Source organism: Narcine bancroftii, chromosome 1 (genome assembly GCF_036971445.1).
Source record: "Narcine bancroftii isolate sNarBan1 chromosome 1, sNarBan1.hap1, whole genome shotgun sequence".
Lineage (NCBI taxonomy): Eukaryota > Metazoa > Chordata > Chondrichthyes > Torpediniformes > Narcinidae > Narcine > Narcine bancroftii.
In genome coordinates this window covers 341,074,832-341,099,755 of record NC_091469.1, presented here as the reverse complement: position 1 = coordinate 341,099,755, position 24,924 = coordinate 341,074,832, and the positions used below count along the sequence as shown (strand labels likewise).

Below are 24,924 nucleotides of genomic sequence, written 5' to 3'. Positions count from 1 at the left end.
GTCAACCCCATTCATAATTACATATGTTCCCACAACATCCCCTTCCATTCTTGAATTCCAGTGAGTACAAACCCAAGAGACTCAATCTCCACTTAGGCAAATCCCACCTCTCCAGAATCAACCCAGTTAACTTCCTCTGCACCAGCTCCAAAGTCAATATATCCCTTCTCAAATATGGAGACCAGAATTGCACACAGGTGCTCCAGGCGTGGCTTTACCAAGCACCCTATACAGTTGCAGCCGAAGATCCGTGCTCTTAAATTCAACGCCTCTAGCAACAAAGTCCAACATTTCATTTCCCATCTTGATGACCTGTTGCCCCTGCAAATCAATCTTGTGCAATTTGTACTGATGTGTTCCCAAGTCCCTTTGCACAACAAACAGCATGTTCCATTCTTTCACCATTTCTATAATAATCTGATCCACTGGTTTTCCTGAAAATCTCTTTGAATGACTTCCACTGTTGCTCATTTGAAGCATGTAATCCCAACCTATGCTTGCTAGCTCTTTCCTCATCCTTTCATGTTTGAAGCATAATGCGCTGACTTTAGACTGAGCTTCAAAGGTCCCTTGTCAACAGCACAGAGCTAAATATGTATAATTAATGCAGCTACAATGGATATAACAAACAAAATATTGATTGGCACAGACTGAATGTTTAAATATAAATGGAAATTCATGATCAGGCCATTAGTGCTCTGTCTAGATTGTGCATCAAGTACCATAGTTATATCAAACTGACACAATAAGGTATATACTACTGGAGACCTGAGTGGGGAAGTGTCATGAGGATGCTTTTATAGTTTCTGTTGTCTAAATTTTATGGAAAAACAGTCTGAAGGGTTTTTTTTAATGGAGGTATCTCTGAAATAGTAAATGTCGTGGAAAATGTAAATATGGAGGTGGGCAAGAGGTGAATGTTTAACTGGTATAATACAATCTTATTACATTGTGAGATATGATCAATGCTTGATATGGATTTACACTTTGGTAGAACTGAAAACCCAGCTTGCATGTGAAAACAATTCAATATTGCAATGTTAAGAAATTAGGATTGTTCTGAATGGAGGCACTAAAATGGGTCAGATCTCTTCCTTATCTTGTGATATTTCAATAAATACATCTAATAATACTTGATGTCCAAAAATTATTTGATGTACAGCTTATTTAACATTAACAATTTTCATTATTAATGTCCCATTTTATCGTGCATTTTGAAAGGATCATTCCTTTAGTAAAGTTTTCTTCTACCCATATCCTTCAACCACTCCCCTTCATCCCACTCTATATCAAGAGCTGTCCTTTCATTCCTTTTGTTCCCATAGTCAAGAACACAAGCAGTCCTTCCAAGAAAAGCAGTGATTCATTTCACTTTTTCCAAACTTAGTTTACAAACTGGGTGTAAGCAATGTAGCTTCCTGTATATCATAGAAAAACAACTGCAGATTAAATTACCAATTTGCAGAGTACTTGCATTCAACCTGCAGGGGAGATTTTGATCTTTAATTCTCATTATGTCAGTGCAAGAGGGCCATAGTGGAGGAACAGCACCTCATAATTTGCTATCCTCTTGATTCAATGTTGAATTTTGTCACATTATTGTTAGGGATTTGCTAACAAAAATATATCGGTGTTTTTAATGAGGCAGCCTCTACTGCTTCCTTGGACTGATTTCCTACTCTCTGCGGAAACGAGTTCCTCCTTATTCCCGAATCTTGAAGCTATGTCCCATAGTTCTAGTAATACCTGACAGAAATGTCCAGTTTTTTTTTGCTGTTTTACTTTAACCTATGTTATGGGCCCAGAGGACCCCAAACCCAGCAGCAATAGGAATTCACCAAGATAAATGGTTACATGAATAAAAGTTTTTAAAAAATGTTCTTTAAACATAAAAACAGGATAGATCTTTAACTTATTACTATTAACTTAACCCCCTTCTAATTCGAAGCGCATGTGTATGTAATGTGTACATGTTCAGGTAAGTTCTTTGATTCACAGACCAATCTCACTTCTCACTCCTCCAAGTTCACTGGTATCGGGCAATTCTTATAATGTGCACAGAATTTAACATGAATTTTCATCAGTGAAAAGGTAAATGGTTACTGCTCAGGAAAGTTCTAGTTGGTTTCAGAGAGAGATATGTTGTTCTCTGGACACACACAAACTGATACCCTGCGATCAGTAGTTCAGTGTCTTGCTGAAGAAACTTGCCCCATTAGGGTTTTCCAAATGATAACCTCTTCTTCCAGGTCACCATAGAGTGCCTCTTGTTTCCCTTATTTCAGGGTTTTCACCAGGCTGAACTCAGAACTCACAACCCACCTTCCAAAATGGGGTCTTCAACAAGCTGCCAGCTTGTCAAGTTGCAGCTTCCAAAAGCCACTGCAGAACTCCAACTGAATTCCCTCTTCCCTCTTTCTCAGAAAGTTTCTTTCTCTCCCTCCCTCTCCTTGCAAAACCACATGATCTTCTTAGAAGAGCAAACTGCAACCAGACAGTTTCTTGATATTGGCCATCTGTTGCTTTCAAAACAATAATTCATTTACTCCACAGCATCAGTCCAATTAACACCTACTTGTGAAGTTTCCATAGGCATTCTTCCATTTTTCAAAGTTTCTAAAATCACTATGGAATGAAGTCTCCTTATGCATAGCTCTTGCATTTTAAATGAGATTTCTTTTGTGAAGTGTCTTGTGACACTAACGGGGTGGCGGGGGGGGGGGGGGGTGGGGGGAGGGGAGGTTAGTGTCAGTCACCACAAACAGAAACAATCTATCTCTTTTAAAACCATAATTATATATAAAATATAACCCGCCACACCTGACTTGATGGGCTTTGTATTTCACAACCTTATATTCCTTTGTGTTCTCCATCTCCTACTACTGTACCCTCATTTTATGGCTTTAGTTCATTTTCTCTTAAAATGCCCCTATTAACCTCATGACTGAATGATTCAGCATGATGCTGAAACAAGCCATGAAAGACCTCAAAAATGAAGACGCTGTTGTTAGAAATTAATGTACCTTTAAAGAAATTGCTCGAGACAAAAATTGAGAACAAAGAACATTTATTACTACAACAATGCAAAGTTGGGTGCTTCCCCTTACCCTGGGAATACACACAGACACTGGGGCTCACCCAACTCTTATACAGTTGATTTCAGTGTAGGAATACCCTCCCCCTTACATTCTTCTGCCTCCTGCTGGAGAGGTTTGGCATTAGGCAATCCTGCCTGCCTACGTGCAATTTCAGTATACTTGGAGAACCAGGGTGGGTATCCTGTCGGTGTCCCTTCATGTCATTGTCCTTATTCACACCTTCCTGATTCTCTGGGCTACAGTCTCTTGATATGCAGAGTTGACTCATTCTATCTAGGGTTGGCTAATTTCATATGTATAAATCTGTGTATGGTTAGCTAATTAGAAATGTATGACTTGGTACTTCTGTCCAGGGCTAGGAGACCCTTATCTGATCCAGACTACCTCAACTTCCTACATTCTATTGTACCTTACCATTCCTTATCTTAGTCCTATGGTCTTGTCACAAAGACTAGAAGATTCTTATGTTAATCGTGCTGACTCTGCTTTCCTGCATCCTAAGCCCCAGGCTTATCCTGTTTGAACTGGTTACAGCCATTTTACTGATGAACTTTATAGTTTCTTCCATGTTCATAATTTTAGATCAATTTTCCCATCTCTCACAATCCTCACTTTTCTTTTAGATCAGTAATACTGATCTTTCACCATGATCAGTGTTACTGATCTTTGGTTACTAGTGTCAGTGTGACTGATTCCCCCCCCCCCCCCTCCTCACTTTTCTTTTAGATCAGTAATACTGATCTTTCAAGTGTAAGGTGTAGTTTTACCCAGCTGGTCAATAACCGAAATGTAACACCTGTGTAAAGTCTTTAGGTAGGGGAGCACCATGAAGGTCAGAGTAGCGAGTCCAGCTGCTTATTAGGGTTGCGAGTATCAGGCTCCAGTTCTCAGTAAAGAGTCTAGTCCATCCCACATCAGTCCGAAGTTGCCACGTCTGAACATGGGCATGGGCAGATTCACGTTGAAACATTGAAGCAGTGTCTTTTAACCACCCGACTTTTGTAAGCATTGTCCTGACGAAGTCTGTGAGAGACGCTGCCTTCAGCAGCGAACGAGTAGCAGTCTGTGAGAAACGCTGCCTTCAGCAGCGAACGAGTAGCAGTAGTCAGGCGGTTCCATTGAATTGTGGCTAGTATCTGATGTCCTCTTCAGCCCCGAACCCTAGGGCCACCGATCTCCGAAGGCTGTTTGGAGCCTGATATTAAAGTGTCAAGCAGCTCACGTTGTTGGAAACTGGTGCTCCCCTTCACGGGGTGATGAAAAGTGACCAAGCTGGGGGGGGATTGTTTCTTGTGATTTAACTGTGTGTTGCAGCTTGTCTGCTCACATTAGCATATATATCATTGAACTTGTGAGTTGCAGCCTGTCTGTGTACATTAGCATATGTATTAACTCTCTCTCTCTCTGTTACATGTACAATCCTGACTACCATTCTGTCTGTCTTTGTCCCACCATGTCCTTTGTGCTATCGCTTCAAAACTCCTGTCTTTAATACCTGTGTAGGCTAAGATACAAATTAGATGTACTCCACTAAAGCTGTTCAGTTCCCCTGGTCCGTATTGGAATCCCTTGTTAACCCATACCCCACTATGACTAAACATTAAATCTATGCCCTGTCTACATTCTAAAGGAGCACAATTGTAACCTCTGCTGCCCCTATTCCAGGGGGACTTAAAACATTAACGAACAATATTCCAAAAAATGAGTAAAACAACAATGAAAGTAAAACCCATTGAAAGCAGCAATAAAATACAACAATAACTGAATAAACCACAATAAATGTAAAGCTCATTGAAAACAGCAATAAAATACAACAATAACTGAATAAACCATTAAAGCACGAAAATAAATGTAAAACCCATAAAAATACGGCAATAAAGAATACAACAATAACTGTATAAACCATTAAAAAAAACGAAAAAAATGTAACATTACGGCACTTTGTCACGGCGCAGTGTAAGTTTCAGGTCTGATGGATGAGGAACTGCACGCCAGGTTGAGGTTTGAATCTGTGTGTCGTGATGTTGTGGTTCAGAAGCTGGTTTAATTCTTTGAATGTGGGTCCAGCCTTTCTCTCTTGTTCTTACTGCGGTGTCTGTAATTAAAAGTACACAGAAGGGACCATCCCAGGCAGGTTTTAGTTGATCCTCTTGCCATGCTTTTACATAAACACAATCGCCAGGTTTTAATAAAATGAATAACAATCTGACTTTCCTTTGTGTTAGTGTAAAAATTGTAAAATGAAACACAAACCATATTTGCATGGGTTTTGAATATGTTAGACCTTATTAAAATACAGTTGGAGCTGCTTGTCTGTATGGGGCACAACCCTCCAATTTGTTAGAGTGAGTACATAATAGACATTGCAGCACAAGAGCCCCTGCAAGAGAACTTGAAACATATTCAACCTTTAGTTCTGCCTTAAGTAAAATGCCTTGTGCCACAGCTCACAGGAGCTGGCCTTATTTAAAACAGTCTGTAAAACAGGCACCAAAAAAAAGTTAAAAGATGTTCTTATGAAGATTGCACACACAATCATTTAAGTACAGGCTAGTTTCTATTATATTCCACTTAAAAGTTCTGCTGCATGAATCCTGGAGCTTGTGGAGTCATTATTGAATCAAGAAATATTGGTGCCATGCCAATCTCATTCTAACATGCCAATTTCTCCAGTCCTTAAGTCAAGATGTACTGAATAGCATCTGGTACAAGATCTGTGAGTTCTTAATTATATTATTATTCTTATGCACCCAATTGTTCTGAACTATGCCACCAATTTAAATCATATTCCACCTATTGCAGTACTCACACAGCACCATAGACCAGTTCGCAGGTTTATTTCTCCATTAAGCTGAATCCAGTTGCGCAGGGTTTACCTCCGTGATTATTTACAATGTAACTTCCGCACTACCGGATTTAAATATAAACCTGATGAATGGGGGAAAGTTATCATGAATTAAATAACAGCGGCAATACAGAGAAATTGTGCTGAGGCATTAATTTCACTCCGGAGGAAAATGCACCAGAGAAATGATTAAACTTATAGGAATCCCCATAGGAATCCCCAGAGGTATCTTTATTCTCCAGAGGTGGGTGATCTTTAAACTCACGGACCTTGACTGCTGAATGTGTAGAAGAAATGTACTAAATCTATTGATAGGACTCCATACCTCTAACTGCAAGACAAGAGCCTGAAGCCTCAATTTCAAGTGCCACAGTGCACTTAAAGGGACATGCACACTCCCCCTTCAACTGGCTGATCCAGCCACTTTACACATCAGATCCTTTCTTTATCTTACATACACTTAAAATAAGACGTGTAGAACTCACCCTATTTGCGCAAACATTTCTCCCTGCAAATGTTATAACATCACAACTCTCAGGTACTGCACAATCACATTTGAATACAATTTATTTCATAAATTGGAATTAACTGGTAGTTAAATTCGCTCATTCTACAGTATTGATAAACGATCCTTTATGACATTTAAATTTTAGCATGAATTTTAATCAATAATGGTCAGTGACTGAAGTGGGAAGTCGTGATTTATGAAATTATCTCTGGTCTCTACTCTCCCACTCCCTGCACTTCTCCCAACATTCAGGAGCTGGCACACAGTCCCTGCCTTTTTTCATGTTACTCATCTACTATTCCTTTAACTGCTTGCATCAAAATGGTAGCCTTTGCTTTCTGCTTATCCTCAGATGTCTGGACAAATGCTTTTTGTGTGATCTGTAGAAGCTGGGTTATTCCCTGCTCATGCCAATTTTCTGTCTTTTGTAATTTTCTCCTAATGTCTGGGGCTGAGTTGGTAACAAAACCTGTTAGTACCAATTGTTCCCCTGCTGGGGATTCTATGTCGAGACCCCCATATTGTATATATATTTGGTCCCAAAAATTGGTCTTAACTGTTCGGCACATCCCTGGGGATCTTCTATCAGGGAGGTCAGTTCTTTCTTAAAGTTACGCACTTCAGTACTGGTCAGGGGCACATTTACGAAACCGAGACCCTCTCCCATGGGAACTTCCCGCAGTGGTCTCATCCAATTGGTTTCTGGCTTATTAGGTCTGGGTTCCTGCTCCCTGGGAAATGAATCAAAGGGTTCTGCCCTTTCTTCCTGAAGAGTCTCACGCTGTTCTGAATTAAAGTTACCTCTCTCTCCTGTCAACAGAGGTGGTAATCGAGTGCTTTGTGAGCAAGTTATCATACCACTCCTGCTCTCTTCTCTCTTCTCTAGTGGTGGGGGAGGTGGGGAAGGTGCAGAAGGGTAGGTTATAGGAGGGGAAGGAAAGATAGGAGCCGGCATAGGAGGAACATAAGGTGCAGGGAGGGAATGTAACACATCCCAAACCTGTGATTCAGGGACAAAAGGTTCCTCCTCTCTCTTATCCCTGAATTCTTTCTCATTCAAAACCAGCTGTTCAATGGATCCCTTGAGCCAGCAGGCTGCATATTCCCTGCTCTCAACATTGTCTTTCTGGTTTTGATAGAGCCATAGGTTCAAAGCTTTACACATCCATTCATCCTCGGATCCGAATTTTGGCCAGTACACGGAGCTCCCTTTAACCGGGTATTTAACCCATTCATTACAACAATACCTGACCATCGTCAGTTTGTCTTTACCGCGGGTCTTTCCTGTGCCCCACTCAGATAACATCAACCCAAGCGGGCTGTACGTAGCTATCTGGTGGTCACGTCCTGTGTCAGGACTCTCATCTTTACTGCCCGCTATTCCCATGCTTAGGAACAAGTAAAATACTCTTACCGAGTTCTAGCAGTACTGCTCTAGCGCGCGTCCTTCCGCCGTTTGTTCTCAATGCCTCTTCTCGGATATCACTCGCTTCTTCCACTGACCAGCCACCCGTCGCCCGTGAGTCCAGCTGAATCAGCCGGGGTGCACCTACTCTCGTCGTCGGGGTACTCTGTCAGTGGAGGGAGTGTGATCCCGGACGAGACCCCATTTGTTAGAAATTAATGTACCTTTAAAGAAATTGCTCGAGACAAAAATTGAGAACAAAGAACATTTATTACTACAACAATGCAAAGTTGGGTGCTTCCCCTTACCCTGGGAATACACACAGACACTGGGGCTCACCCAACCCTTATACAGTTGATTTCAGTGTAGGAATACCCTCCCCCTTACATTCTTCTGCCTCCTGCTGGAGAGGTTTGGCATTAGGCAATCCTGCCTGCCTACGTGCAATTTCAGTATACTTGGAGAACCAGGGTGGGTATCCTGTCGGTGTCCCTTCATGTCATTGTCCTTATTCACACCTTCCTGATTCTCTGGGCTACAGTCTCTTGATATGCAGAGTTGACTCATTCTATCTAGGGTTGGCTAATTTCATATGTATAAATCTGTGTATGGTTAGCTAATTAGAAATGTATGACTTGGTACTTCTGTCCAGGGCTAGGAGACCCTTATCTGATCCAGACTACCTCAACTTCCTACATTCTATTGTACCTTACCATTCCTTATCTTAGTCCTATGGTCTTGTCACAAAGACTAGAAGATTCTTATGTTAATCGTGCTGACTCTGCTTTCCTGCATCCTAAGCCCCAGGCTTATCCTGTTTGAACTGGTTACAGCCATTTTACTGATGAACTTTATAGTTTCTTCCATGTTCATAATTTTAGATCAATTTTCCCATCTCTCACACTGTTTACATCCGGTACCGCACGGATGGCAGTCTCTTCAATCTGAGGCGCCTGCAAGCTCACACCAAGATACAAGAGCAACTTGTCCGTGAACTACTCTTTGCAGACGATGCCGCTTTAGTTGCCCATTCAGAGCCAGCTCTCCAGCGCATAACGTCCTGTTTTGCGGAAACTGCCAGAATGTTTGGCCTGGAAGTCAGCCTGAAGAAAACTGAGGTCCTCCATCAGCCAGCTCCCCACCATGACTACCAGCCCCCCCACATCTCCATCGGGCACACAAAACTCAAAACGGTCAACCAGTTTACCTATCTCGGCTGCACCATTTCATCAGATGCAAGGATCAACAACGAGATAGACAACAGACTCGCCAAGGCAAATAGCGCCTTTGGAAGACTACACAAAAGAGTCTGGAAAAACAACCAACTGAAAAACCTCACAAAGATAAGCGTATACAGAGCCGTTGTCATACCCACGCTCCTGTTCGGCTCCGAATCATGGATCCTCTACCGGCATCACCTATGGCTCCTAGAACGCTTCCACCAGCGTTGTCTCCACTCCATCTTCAACATTCATTGGAGCGACTTCATCCCTAACATCGAAGTACTCGAGATGGCAGAGGCCGACAGCATCGAATTCACGCTGTTGAAGATCCAACTGCGCTGGGTAGGTCACGTCTCCAGAATGGAGGACCATCGCCTTCCCAAGATCGTGTTATATGGCGAGTTCTCCACTGGCCACCGTGACAGAAGTGCACCAAAGAAGAGGTACAAGGACTGCCTAAAGAAATCTCTTGGTTCCTGCCCCATTGACCACCGCCAGTGGGCTGATATCGCCTCAAACCGTGCATCTTGGCGCCTCACAGTTCGGCGGGCAGCAACCTCCTTTGAAGAAGACCGCAGAGCCCTCCTCACTGATAAAAGACAAAGGAGGAAAAACCTAACACCCAACCCCAACCAACCAATTTTCCCTTGCAACCGCTGCAACCGTGTCTGCCTGTCCCGCATCGGACTTGTCAGCCACAAACGAGCCTGCAGCTGACGTGGACATTACCCCTCCATAAATCTTAGTCTGCGAAGCCAAGCCAAAGAGAAAAGAAGAATGATTCGTTACAAGTTATCCCAAAGACAACTCTGGCTTCAACCAATCAGATAGTCTATTGATATACCCCTCTCTCTGCAATCTAAAACTAACTGCTTTTTGTCTTCTTCCCATTTGTGATCGTTCCTCACGTGCTGGGTGTTTTTGGCATTTTCTGTTTTATTTTGTTACCTCCAAATTAAAGTACCTGCAGTGCTTTAATTTTCATTGTAATTTACCTGTGCACATTGAATATGCATTTTGTAATATTGTCCATGAAACCAAAGCTGGATGGTTGGTGCAAGCATTATGAATGAGATGGTGTTCAGTGTCCTCAGTAAAGGTATGCATGTGGACGTTTGAAGTTTCTGTCCACACAATAATGTATCTTAAGAAAATGCATAAACTGTTTTTAAAAAAAAAAGGATTGGGCTCAGTTGACTAATGGCAGTAGTTTTTTTCTGATTAGATGAGGAAAAGAAACTTAAAAGTTGTGGAGAACTAAATGAAAAGACTTTAAATAAAAAAAAGCATTGGTATAGAATCTGCAGAGAACTTGGGTACACAGAAATCTCCTTGATGGGAGAGAATTTGGATGAATCATCACCCTGACTCATCTGCACCTCTGGACTCTTTGGCCATATTCTGATTTTCCCCATTAAATTTGATGGCATTTAACAAGCATTTCCTGCTAGCTGAAGACCTGAGCATGAAATGACTATTCCTCTTGCCAAGGGGTTGCAGAAGCATTACAATGATGGCATGTGAAAAACTCCCCCCTCGTGTCCTGTTCACCATAGAAAGGACCTGCACTAGTTAGGCAATTAGGCCCCTGCAATGATAGCCAGATGCCAAAATCAATGAGACTTTAAAAACAACAGATACCTTGCAAAATTGAGGTGATGGCATTTAAACAAACCAAAAAAAAAAGTACCAGTGATTTAAGCGAATGGTGAAATCTGCTTGAGAGGCTTATTGACTGACTAACTTTTCTGGCATGGTCCGTCCGAGTTCACTTGCTCTGTACTTGGAAAAGGTGGTGCTAGTTGGGAAGTTCCAGTGGTAGATATAATGTGGAAAAAGGAGGAACAACTTGCAGGAAAAAGAGAAGAATGCCAATACAGTAAAATGCAACACCTACAGGGATTGCTAACACTGGATATGTACATTTTCTGTTTTTTCTTAAACTTTATGTAAGATTTTATAACATGAATAACATATAGGATTACATTAAAAAAATTAAAAATAAAATAATAAAATTACAATACAGTATCAGTAATCTATATAAACTATACCCTCCCCAATAATTATTACACATTAATAACCCAACTCAAATTAGTCCAACCCCCTCTTTCCCCCCAAAATAAAAAGTGAAGAATTAATAAAATTAATAATATATGTGAGAAAAAAACCCACTTACAAAAAAAAACATAACCGATTAAAATACTAACAAAAAGAAAAGTAATTAATACTAAGATATCAGACTTAAAAACATATTTAAATCAAACTTAAATGCATATATTTAACAAACGGAGTTAAGATGAAACATATATTTAACTCAAACTTAATATAAAAAATTAGTAAAGTTAGTAACATTATCTATCAAAAATTCTTAAACAATAATCAATTCTTAAAAAAAAATTGTAGCATGAAAAAAAAGATGAAAAAAAACTTTCTCTGTAGAGATAAACCTTCACCAAATATCAACTAACTTCACATCTATCATCATATAAGTCACATAAACCACCATCTTAAAACAAAATTCAAACCTCATTAAGCATTGTACAATTCAATTTTAGTACTCTTCCACCATTTTTCCCTTTTACTCTTGAATGGTTATCCAATAAAAGCTCCAATACCAGATTTAAATATCCCCAATCATTACGTTAAAATTCAGATATCCAAATAATAAAAACACATCTACAACGAAATCTATATCTTCAACAAATGGAGCATAAACCACAAACAAAATTCAAGCCTCATTAAGAATTGTACAATTCAATTTATAACTTTCACCATTATTCCCTTCGTTCTATAACTAAAATAGCAAATAATATACACCAGAATTACCACTCCTTTCACCTTAAAGTTAAAGAAAAAATATTAAAAAAAACTTATCCATCCCATTCACATTTAAATTTCAGATATTCCTTATCTACTGAATAAACTTTTACAAAAAAAACACATCAATTTTTAGTTTTTTAAACAATCAAATACTTTCTTATGCTTTTTAAAAAAATATTTAAACAAAAAAAACCCTTCACTTTTTAATCTAATAATACAAAAAAAAGAAAAAAAAACGGGTAGGAGGTTAAAAATACCCCCTCCCGTCTAAACCGCGCAATGCAGTAACTCCCAAAAAAAAATGGGTGTGAGATAACTCACACGTAGCAGATGACTTTCAGGAAATAGTGCCTATCCAGTTCTCTCCCCCAACTCTCACTTCATCTTAAACTAACATCATCATTATTTAATATCCCTTTTTTTAAAAAAAAACATTAGAAAAAAAAAAGGACAACTCTTCTTTTAATCAGCTCCAACTGCCGAGTCACCATTACAACCATTCCTTCTTGGAGCACGGCTCTTTTCTTCCATCTCTTGTCTCCTTAGAGATCATGGTGGACTATGTCTCTGTTGAAACTGAGTAATTGGGTTGGAGAATCAAAGAACTTTGGTTGGCAACCATCTTGGAAAACCTTCAAAACAGCTGGATATCTAAAGGTTGCCTTGTAACCTTTCTTCCACAACAACTCTTTAGCAGGATTAAATTCCCGTCGTTGGAACATAACTTCTTGACTCAAATCCGCATAGAAGAAAACTCGATTATTTTGAATCATCAAGGGTGATTTTCTCTGTTGTGTTACCCCCTCCATAAATCTTCGTCCGCGAAGCCAAGCCAAAGAAAAGATTTCTAATAGCCACTCGTAAAATTATTTCTCTGTCGTAATAATTCAAGCAACGAACCAAAACAGGTCTTGGACTTTGACCTGAAATAGGTCTTCTACGCAAGGCTCTATGAGCACGTTCCAGTATTATACCCTCCGGAAAATATTCTTGACCCAGCACCTGCGGAATCCATTCAGTAAAAAATTTTCTTGGGTCTGGTCCCTCCATACCTTCCGGCAAACCAATAATCTTTATATTGTTCCGTCTGGATTGGTTTTCCAAATAATCAATCTTTTTCACCAAATTTTTATTTTGAGTTTGTAAGTCTTCGACCATTTTGGTCACATCAAAAACTTGATCCCATATTTCGTCTATATCTTCTTCACATGAATTAAATTTATCTCTCACTTCTAGCTTAAAAGCTCCAAACTCAGCCATCTGTTGAGAATGTATTTTCACCAGAGTATTAAACCTAGTACCAAGTTCAGTCATAATCTTGGATAATCCCTGCATTGTATAAGATCATTTAGATTCATGATTCACAAAAATCTTTTCAATTGGAAGAGATTTTGGCTCAACAGATTCCTGCTTCTTCTGCATAACCAAAGGATCCTTCCTTCCTTCATGCTGGTTGCCTTCCTTGTAGTATGACTGCGTGTGGAAACCCCAGCCACAGCCTCTCCAGCAATGACTGGAGGACGCTGGCTGGGGGTTTCCCCAGTCCATAATGTATTAAGTTCTCCCAGTACATCAAGTTGTATAGGTTTTTCTATCTCAAAAGATGCAGTTTGCAGCGCCACCTCCACAGTTGACATGCCTTTGAGTAACTCTTTGTTCTAAAGGCTGTTTGGCACCCTCTTTAGGGGGCTCTACTGATGTAACATAGAGCTCTACATCCGAACACTGTACCTCTCTCCTGGGATCCATTTCATGCTGAGTCCCGGTGTCTTTCCTGTAGGTAGGCTCCAAAACTTGAAATTTTGGAAAATGTAGTTTTTTGATGATCTGTTGTCGTTTTTTTTTGCTCTTTTCCACCAATTGTAGCATCATAAGTTAAATTAACAGCACTGAAATTATCTAAACTTTTAAAGAATTTTAACAGGCATTTCTAGACAAAACAATAAGATAGAGTCAGGAGAGGACTGGAAGGCACGTCTGATCCTTACGCCATCTTGCCACGCCCCTGTACATTTTCTTGTTGACTGAGACTCGCCCTTCCAATGCCTAATTGATACACATGCATTCAGAATACAATATTAAAAGAAAAACGTGAAAAATGTAAGCTAATTAGAGAAAAAAACCCCAATATTGTAGTCTTTCATTATGTAAAGTTCACTTTAATAAAGTAATTCCTGTGATGTACAAAATTTAGATTGGAACCTTGGTCACTGATGCTTTAACAGTGTTGCACTAGTCACTGTGCTAACTGTGTCACTGTCGTAATTAACTCCCCTCCATCATCTTTACAGATTTACCTAATTCTAATAAAGATATAAACTCCCACTAGGCAGAGATTGGGAGACACTTTGGAGAGTTGATCCAGTGGCGAAGGGCATCGGCCAGCTCTTCACCCTCGGTGCCACCATTTCATTCCAACACCACTTTATTGAAACTCTCCCTCCATATTCTATCCCTGTCCCACCACCTCTGACTCAAGTGTTCCGGTCAGGCTTTAGGCGCACTCTACCACCTTCCTCGCGCTGACAACCTGACTCCTGTCCATGCAATTGTCCTGGTCAGGCCCTCAAACATCACCTGACTCACCTCAGCACAAGTGGCAACAGTTGGAGAATGTATGTGCATTATTAGTTCAACAGCTAAACCTGCGTATGTTCCACAAAGTCTCTGTGCTCTACTACGGGGCATATCTGTCCAGTCCTATTTGTTTGGCAGTATGTCTGTCTGTCTATTTATTTCCTCTTGGTTTTTGCCAGTTGTTTGAGTTTCTGGTTGATTGAATTCTGGATAATAGGGATTTTACTGTATATTGCTCAGTGCAAATTTTCATTGAAGTGCAGGAAAGAAAAAAAAAATCTGAAAATATTCTTTAGTGTGCAATTGGGAGGTTTAATTTTGCTCATGGGATTCTTGGTAGTTTATCATGTCAACTTTATCAAGGCTGTTGATCTTGTTTTGCAGTGAATTGCCACATTTCAGTGGGATGGGAAGGTGGGGCAGGGATGGGTCTGGGCAAAGTTTATATTGGGTTTGAATCAGTATGTTGCTTGAATCGTGATTCAACTGTTTATTTAGGTTAATTTCAGATTGAATGAGAAATTTAATGGACAGTTTGCAAGGTGTGTCTTGAATTATCAATCAACTAATGCTGCAACACCACACTGGTCAATGGGACAACATGTATATTTCAGACAAATAAATATAATTGTTTTGATTCATTAGTTTAAATCTTTCAATGTAGACTGCTCCGTTTTGAGTTTCATTTATTTGGTTGAAAGTGTTAAGGAAATTAAATTGGCTCATCTTGAAATTGTGAAAAGGGAAGAAATGAAACAATTGCTTCTAGAATTCAAGGATTTTAACTTCCATAGCATGCCATGATGTGGATATAGGTGATAGGCCTATTAAGCAACATCCTTATCAGATAAATCTGGAAAAGGGTAGGTTAATGAATCATGAATGTGATTATATGCTAAAGAATGAAATAATCCGTAAATCAGCTTCAGATTGGAGTTAACCGTGTGTGTTGGTACCTAAGGCAGAAGGCATGTTTAGATTTTGTACCAATTACAGAAAGGTTAATGCGGTTGCAAAAAAACAGATGCCTACCTGATTCCTAGAATCAATGATTGTATTGACAAAGTGGGAGGAGCTAAATTTGTGACTAAGATAGATTTGCTAAAGGGGTATTAACAGAAATGGGAAGAGAAGATTCAGCATTTGTAACCCTATCCAGGCTGTACAGACAAGTATAAAGTGATGCCCTTCGGGATGAAAAATGCTCCAGGGATTTTCCAGAGAATGATGAATTTAGTAATTCCGGCATTGAGGTATACGGGTGCTTACCTGGATGATTTTATTATAGGAACTCACACCTGGAAGGAGCTTCTGGTGGAATTGAAAGAAAAATTTTCTCATTTACCAAAAGCTAATCTCACTGTTAATTTTAGCAAGTGGAAGTTTGGGCATACGACTGTACATGGATTATGTTGTAGGTCAGGGACAATTAACACTGGTGGAGGCAAAAGTTGCAACCATTTCTAGGTTCCTTGCCCCAAGTAATAGGAAGAGCCTATTAATATTGGAAGGGATATAAATTTATTTGGTTGGAGGATTACCAAGAGGCATTCATAAAAGTAAAAGCCATCTTATGCTATCAACCCATACTTAAGTCCCCGGACTTGGGGAAACCTTTTTCTCTAGCTGTGGACGCCAGTGACAAAGCCATGTTGCTGCAGAAGAAGGAAGATGATGAGGTTGACCATTCCATGGCATACTTTTCAAAGAAGTTCAATCAACACCAGAAGAACTACTGAACAGTTGAAAAAGAACTGTTGGCTTTACAACATTTCGATGTCTACATTTGTATAGCACAACGACCAATTATTGTATATATGGATCACAATCCTTTAGTTTTTCTATGTAAAATGAGGATTAAGAATAGACTGTTATGAGCCCAGAGGACCCCAAAACCCAGCAGCAATAGAAATTCACCAAGACAAATGTTTACTTAAACAAAAGTTGGTTTTAATTTAAACATGAAAACAGGATCATACTTTTAACATTACTATTAACTTAACCTCTTAACCCCCTTCTAATTCTTTGTAATGTGTATATAAGTTCAAAAAAAGTTCTTTGATGCACAGGCCAATCTCACTTCTCATTCCTCCAGTTCACTGGTATCAGGCAATTCTTATACCATGCACAGAATTTAACATTTATGAATTTCACCAGGCTTTGGTGCTTAAAAGGTAAATGGTTACCAGTCAGGAAGGTTCTGTCGGTTTTCAGAGAGAAATTTGTTGCTTGTTGGACGCCCACAACTAAGCCCTTCCAATCAGCTACTTCAGTGTCTTGCTGAAGAAACTTGCCCCATCAGGGTTTTCCAGGTGATAACCTCTTTCTTTCAGTTCACCACAGATTTCCTTTTTCTTTCCCTTATTTCAAGTGAAACATTATACAGCTAGCCATCTCCTCTTGTATAGACCACAAGGGCTTTGACTAAGAACTCACAATCTGCCTTCAAAATGGGGTATATCCACAAACTTGCCAGCTTGACCTGTTCCAGTCCCAGCTACTGCTGCTGACTGTAGAACTGAATTCTTTTTTCTCTCTCTCTCTCTTTCTCTTTAAATGAGATCTGTTTTGATGTTTGTATCTTTTTGTGACCAACGCTAAAAAATTTGTCTCCTTTAAAACATATCTATGTACAATATAAAATGTAACATAATCTGTCACAAGACATTTATTTAATTGGAGTTTGATTTTTACAGGAATATGACCTAATGATAAACTGGAGCGGTACACTGGTGGGGGGTGGGGGAGTGGGCAGAACCAGCATTAACAGCTCCAAACTCATGATAGCTAGACATAACAGCCTCCTATCTACTGGTAACTAGCCACTAAAGCCACGAGGCATAGTGACTATGGAGAATCCCTGGCCTACTCAAAGTGAATGTCATGAGGTAGTACGTACTCCAGATGTCATTATGCCAGGTCACCTGTTGTTTGTCTAAGTAGTTTTTTTTAAATTTTTCACACTGTGAACCATATCAACCAAAATACATACAAACATTTCCCTCTTAAATATACACAGTGGCATTTTTCCCCTTTTTCCCCCTACCTTCCATCCCCCCTCCAAAACCAATAAACATTCAACATATACAATACAATAAAATTATTAAACAATGTCGTCACACAATGAAAATAAACAAGAAAAATGTGTCATCTACTTTTACACACTGGATCAAGTCATTTTGACTTCTTATCATTTTAGGGGGTGGAGGTCTAAGGCAAGGCCTCTCTGTTATGTTCCAAGTACGGCTCCCTAATTTGTTCAAATAATGTTACTTTATTTTTTTAATTATATGTTATTTTTTCCAACGGAATATATTTGTTTATTCATTTCCATGTACCATTGCTGTATTCTCAGGCTCTCTTCTGATTTCCAAGTTGACATTATACATTTTTTTGCTACAGCTAAGGCTATCATAATAAATCTTTTTTGCGCTTCATCCAGTTTGAGGCCTAATTCTTTACTTCTAATATTACTTAGAAGAAAGATCTCTGGATTTTTTTGTGTTGTTTTTTGTGATTTTATTTAATACCTGATTTAGATCTTCCCAAAACTTTTTCACTTTCTCACATGCTCAAATTGCATGTACTGTTGTTCCCATTTCCTTCTTACAGTGAAAACATCTATCTATAATGTTGGATCCCATTTTTTTTTTTAACTTTTGGGGCATGATATATAACCTGTGTAACCAATTATACTGTATCATGCGTAACCTTGTGTTTATTATATTCTTCATAGTTCCAGAACATAACTTTTCCCATGTTTCATTTTTTATCTTTATGTTTAAATCTTTTTCCCACTTTTGTTTGGGTTTATAGCTTAATTCATCATTTTCCTTCTCGTGCAGCTTGATGTACATGTTCGTTATAAATCTTTTTATTATCATTGTGTCTGTAATCACATATTCAAAGCTGTTTCCCAATTTGTCTTTTAAGTAGGCTTTCAGTTGAAGTTATGCAAACATTGTACCATGAGTTATTCCATATTTGTACTTCATTTGTTCAAATGTTAATAAATTATTTCCCAAAAAACAATTTTCTTTTCTTTTAATTCCTTTTCTCTCCCATTCTCTAAAGGAAAGGTTATCTATTGTAAAAGGGATTAACTGATTTTGCATCAATAATAATTTTGGTAGTTGGTAATTTGTTTTTTTTCCTTTCTAAGTGAATCTTCTTCCACATATTGAGTAAATGATGCAATACTGGTGAGCTTTTATATTGTACCAGCTTTTCATCCCATTTATAAAATATATGTTCCGGTACCTTTTCCCCTATTTTATCTAGCTCTATCTTAGTCCAATCTGACTTTTCCCTTGTCTGATTAAAAATCTGATAAATACCTTAATTCTGGTGCTCTATAATAATTTTTAAAGTTTTGTAACTGCAAACCACCTTGGTTGTACCTTTCCGTTAATTTATCTAACGTTATCCTGAGTTTCCCCCCCTTTCCATAAAAATTTCCTTATTATTCTCTTTAGTTCATAAAAGAATTTCTCTGTTAAGGGAATTGGTAACGATTGAAATAAGTATTGTATCCTTGGGAAGACATTCATTTTAATGCAATTTACCCTCCTTATCAATGTTAGTGGTAATTCTTTCCAATGTTCTAAATCTTCCTGCAATTTCTTTATTAGTGGCTGATAATTTAATTGATTGTGTTTGCCATTTAAATGGTGATTCTTTTTTTAAATTCTGTATAATCCGTATTACTCATTGGCATCACTTCACTTTTATTTGCGTTGATCTTGTACCCTGATATTTCTTGATGTTCCTTCAATTTCTTATGTAGTTCTTTTATTGATATTTCTGGTTCTGTTAAGTATACTATGATGTCATCTGCAAATAAACTGATTTTATACTCCTCCTCCTTTATTTTTACCCCTTTTATTTTATTTTATTTTCTGTTCTTATCATTTCTGCCAGTGGTTCTATTGCTAAAGCTAACATTGAGGGAGATAATGGACATCCCTGCCTAGATGACCGACTTAATTTAAATTGGTTTGATACATATTCATTTACTCTTACCTTCACCAATGGTCCATTATATAATGCTTTAATCCAATTAATATATTTTTCTGGTAGATTGAACCTCTGTAATAATTTGAATAAATAATTCCATTCTACCCTGTCAAAGGCTTTTTCTGCATCTAAAGCAACAGCCACTGTTGGCTTCATATTTCCTTGAACTGCATGAATTAGATTAATAAATTTACCAACATTATCCGCTGTTCATCTTTTCTTAATAAATCCAGTTTGATCTTGTTTTACTATTTTTGGTACACAGTCGACCAATCTGTTTGCTAATAATTTTGCTATTATCTTATAATCTGAATTAAGTAGAGATATTGGTCTGTATGATGCTGGTGTTAGTGAATCCTTCCCTGTCTTTGGTATTACTGTAATTATTGCTGTCTTACTTGAATCTGGCAAGTTTTGTGTTTCTTCTATCTGGTTCATTACTGCCAGGAGAAAAAGAATTAATAACTCTTTAAATGTTTTATGGAATTCTCTTGGGAATCCATCCTCTCCAGGCATTTTATTGTTCGGCAGCTTTTTTAATATATCCTGTACTTCCTCTATTTCAAATGGTTTTATCAGTTCGTTTTGCTCCTCTTCTTGCAATTTCGGCAGTTCAATTTTAGCTAAAAACTCTTCTATTTTGACTTCTTTCCCCTCGTTCTCAGTTTGGTATAATTGTTCATAAAATTCCTTAAAGTTCTAATTAATCTCCATTGGATTATATGTAATTTGTTTGTCCTTTTTCCTTGATGCCAATACAGTTCTTCTAGCTTGTTCTGTTTTAAGTTGCCAGGCTAATATTTTGTGTGTTTTTTCTCCTAGCTCATAATACTTTTGCTTTATTTTCATTATGTTCTTCTTCACCTTATACGTTTGTAATGTTTCGTATTTTATTTTTTTGTCCGCCAATTCTCTTCTTTTTGTTATATCATCCCTTGTTGCTAGTTCCTTTTCTGTACTTACTTTCTCCCTTTCCAACTGTTCTATTTCCCAATTGTAGTCCTTTTTCAACTTAGTTACATAACTTATTATTTGCCCTCTAATGAAAGCTTTCATTGCATCCCATAATATAAATTTGTCTTTCACTGATTCTGTATTTATTTCAAAGTACATTTTAATTTGATGTTCAATAAACTCTCTAAATTCCTGCCTTTTAAGTAGCATGGAGTTTAACCTCTGTTGTTTGTCTATGTCAAGCCTGACAGCATGCCAGTAAATGCTTTTGCTCTTATCTGGCTGAAACCTGAGGTGTGGTCTTGTTATTCATCCTATTTCAACATGATAGCTTACGTCCATAACTAAGATCTGCCACAAACTTATATTAAGGGGAAAGATAATGTAATTGCTGATTGTCCCTCTTGTTAAAATTTGTAAATGAAGAAATTCTTGTGTGTGTTTATAATGGAAAATTGTGTTGGCCTTGTATTTATAGTTTTGCACTTTTGCTAACTGTTTAAATTTTGTTCCTGCATATGAAAATTTTCTTTGTTGGTGGGAGGTGTTATGGGCCTTGGACACCTTTAATTTTTACTGAGGACAGGACTGAACCTACTGCAGGAGTATTTGACAGCTGCTATGAACTGTAGTAGCACTGGGCTACTGCTAGGGAACTTTGACAGCTGTCAAAGTATAGGAACCACACGCTGGAAGTCCGTGGACTTGCAGGAGAGAAATGGGGAGAGCTGGAGAGATATGCTGGGCAGTTTAAAAAGCCCAGCGCACTGGTTTTGGAGAGGTTAGTCGGTGGATTAGCCTGCAGGCATCAGTCAGTCTGACTGTGTGAGCTAACCCGGCAGCTTCAGCAAGCCACACATTGAGTTGCTTTGTTCATGGATGCTAGTACTGCCATCTGGAGCTGAATTTCAGTGTGCTCACCCAGTAGTTTCAGTGGGAAAAGGAAGTCTGAGCTACTTAGTCCACCGATGCCAGCACTGTTGTCCTGACAGCTGTTTGGGGATCTCTGATACCCAGTGTGTGTGTGGGACTGACCAGTGCCTCTCCTGTCCCCTTTCAAGAGGAGGACTTCATTGACAGGAGTCATGGGACCACTCAAGCCAGGATGTCCAAAGGAGAGGACTTATGTGACAGGTCACTTGTTAACCCCAAAGAGGGCTTTGAAAGACTCGCTTGGTAACCCTGAGGAGGGATTCGGAGGATTGAACCTCGTGTGGTGACTGAAAATTCCCTGATGAAGGAAGGAAATCTGGTTGTGGCCACATTCAAAATTCGAGCAAGTCTCATGTTTCCTTGACAGGGATGTGAATCTATAGGGACCTCGGTCATCTAGATACAACCTCAAACTAAAAAGACCAGTGGGCAAGGAAACAAATAATCCCAAGCCTAGAGACCAGATCTGTGAGTTGTTCCTTCTTGACTGACAGACTTGAAGTGACTGACTTGGGAGTTTTGTTTTTGGGTATTATTGATTTTGGGGCATTTGAGCTTGGACTGTAATGGTCTGGGTATTTTTCCACATACATCGTATAATAATCTGTTGTTCGATTAGAGTTGCCATTAAGGCTGGTGTTTGGGTGTTAAGTTTATTGGGTTAATTCTATTATTGTTAGTTTGTTAAAAATCTTGCGTTAAACTTAACCCATTCATTTATGTATCTCTCAATTGCTGCTGGGGAGTGTAACAAAATACCTTGGTGTACTAAAACCATTCTAAACATCTGTGTTTTATTGTTTTCCTTGTAGTTTGAAATGATGGAGGAACTGAGCAATGCAATTTATCACTTCACCCTTGATCTATTCAGAGAAATAAATGAAAGGAATCAAGTGGGCAATATCTTTCTTTCTCCATTCAGCGTTGCAACAGCATTGGCCATGGTTTATCTTGGTGCAAAAAAGAATACTGCCTCCCAAATGGCAAAGGTACGCAGACTTTCGTCTGATGCAGATAACAGGCTGCTTTATTTAAATATATATTTTAAAAAGGCTTTAGTTTTCCAAATTCTGGCAAGTTTTGAGAGGGATGTCTTTCATGATGGTCTAAACATCACTGGTGAATATTCAAGGTGCATCATTAATGGGGAATTAGTGTGTTCTGGACCAAAAAAAAGTTTCATTGTTTATTCAAGTCTTTACTCTTGAGTGAAAAGACATTTATTTCTCCGGATTCTGATCATCCCAAGCAACACTGTGGATGAAGGGATGATGTAATCAGGTTCCAACCTTTCAGAACTGCTGTCCGAATGATTTGCAGACCACCAATACGGGGACAGGGGTGGCTTGAAAAGGTATGTTGATTGATTTACACTGCAATTGACTACTGATACCTAAAACCTTCCACTGCATTTACTGCTTACTGATCTCAGGTAATTTAGTAATAGTGGGAAAAGAAAGTTCACCTTGGTTCGTGTTTACAACTGAGTGATTTCTATTGGATATGTAGATGCTGGCTGATAGAGGAACTTGTATGCCTCTGCAATGGGGAGAAAAAACTATTGGTACTGGGTTGTCTAAAGAATGGATTTGATCATGAGGAATGGTAACCTGCTACAAAATAAATGATAAAGCAGGAAGCAAACAAGCTGCCAAAATGATTGGGGAAATCTTTATCACATTTTTATTTGTTGGGCTGATGGTTGTCTTTTTTTTTCTGATACTAGGCTCTCCATTTTGATGAAGTTGAGGATCTGCACACTATTTTCCAGAAAATGCAATTGGATGTTAACCGAGCTGATGTTTCATATTTGCTTAAAGCGGCCAATCGAATGTATGGAGAAAAGACTTGTAGTTTCCTAGAAGTACGTCATAAGTGAGGCACCTATTCTCTGAAGCGAGACAAAAAGTGTCATGGTAGTTTTGTTCGATAGGTCAGTCATTTTGAAGCACAGGGAATGCCTAACACCATTGGTTGTGACAAAGGAACATCATTAAATGGAAACTCGGCCCACGTTTCAGCCATTTCAATGCTCATCTGTAAAACCTTTCCTGTATGACCCTTTTGCTTTTCACCAACTGATTTCACCCTTGGATATATTCAACACCACTGCCTTCAGCTCTCCAGAATTTTCCAAATGCTTTTTAAATGAGATCATCTCAGTCCTAAATAGCAGTCCTCCTTTTTGACCTGCCCCAACCTCCTCTGGCCTGAGAAGGTCACCTCTTTGATAATAATCCTAATCAGAACCCTATATATGAGATCAGTTTTAAAAAAAAATATTAAAGTATCACTCATTTAATTAAGTGCACTCAGTGAGCATGTGGGACAAATTCTGATAATTCACTAATTTAATCCTTTTTGGTTTGAGCAGTTTCTGTTCACTTTGGTTACTTCTCCCTATTTCTATTGTGCAGGAATTCCAGACATCCTGCATGAAATTCTATGGAGCAGCCTTGTCTGCAGTTGATTTTATGACTTCAGCAAATGAAACTCGACAAGAGATCAATAAATGGGTTGAAGAGCAGACTGAGGGTAAGTTGTCCTTCATGCTCATTGTGATGAATGATGGTTTAAAAAAAAGAGGAGACCCTCCTTTTCATTGCAGATATCCCAAGGTTCTTTGATTATTTTTGTAGTTGCACCACCCAATTTGCATATTCCAATTGATCTGTAAAAGCCACTTTATTGTATTAGAATGAAATTGGACAATGTCCACCCACTGGCCCAAGCCATCACTTTTCCCCCTCCCTGCCAAGGCACAAGCAGCCTTCGCCCACATCAGACAGGACTCCCACGATGCCAGGTGGAGCGCATTGCCTCTGACATTGCCCTCGCTGCCATCCTCAATCAAGGGGACAGACCCATGGCCTATTTCTTCAGGATCCTCAACAGTTCAGAGCTCGGACACTCCGCCATCGAAAAGGAGGCCCAGGCGATCATGGAAGCAGTCCGCCACTGGTGCCACTACCTGGCAGGCAGGAGATTTACCCTTCTCACTGACTAGCGCACAGTGGCATTCCTATTCAGCACCATCCACAGGGGCAAGATCAAGAACAATAAGATCTTGGTCGAGCTGGCCACGTTCAACTACAACATCTAGTATAGGCCAGGGAAGCTCATGACCCCCCCCCCCCACCCCATCCCCCAATGCCCTGTCCCAGACCTGCACCGTGTGTGCAGTAACAGTTTCAGGCATTGCATGACACCCTTTGCTACAAGGGCGTTATGTGCCTGTATCACTTCATTAAGTCTCGCAACCTCCCCTTCACCATCCAAAAAGTCCGGACCATGACTGATTCCTGCAGGATCTGTGCAAACTGCACTTCTTCTGCCTGCCACAGGCCCACGTAGTGAAGGCCACTCGACCCTTCAAGCAACTCGGCGTCGACATCAAGGGACCACTGCCTTCCATAAATAAGAATGTCTGGTAATAGATGATTACTCCCGTTTTCCCTTTGCCATCCCTTGTCCTGACACCTCCATCGCCTCTGTTATCAAGGCACTGGCGCAGATCTTCACCATGTTCGGATGCCCAGCATTTA

General features: G+C 39.2%; 1 protein-coding gene across 2 annotated transcripts in view; it reads left to right on the top strand.

The window, feature by feature from the left end:
- LOC138748959 (leukocyte elastase inhibitor-like) overlaps positions 1-24,924 on the top strand; it is a 42,571-nt gene that overhangs the window by 4,494 nt on the left and 13,153 nt on the right. For both annotated transcript variants that reach the window (XM_069909929.1, XM_069909938.1), the window contains exons 2-4: positions 22,192-22,368; positions 23,106-23,243; positions 23,797-23,914. In XM_069909929.1, the coding sequence (XP_069766030.1) occupies positions 22,198-22,368; positions 23,106-23,243; positions 23,797-23,914 (427 nt within the window). In that variant the 5' untranslated portion in view covers positions 22,192-22,197. The remainder of the gene's footprint in view (positions 1-22,191; positions 22,369-23,105; positions 23,244-23,796; positions 23,915-24,924) is intronic.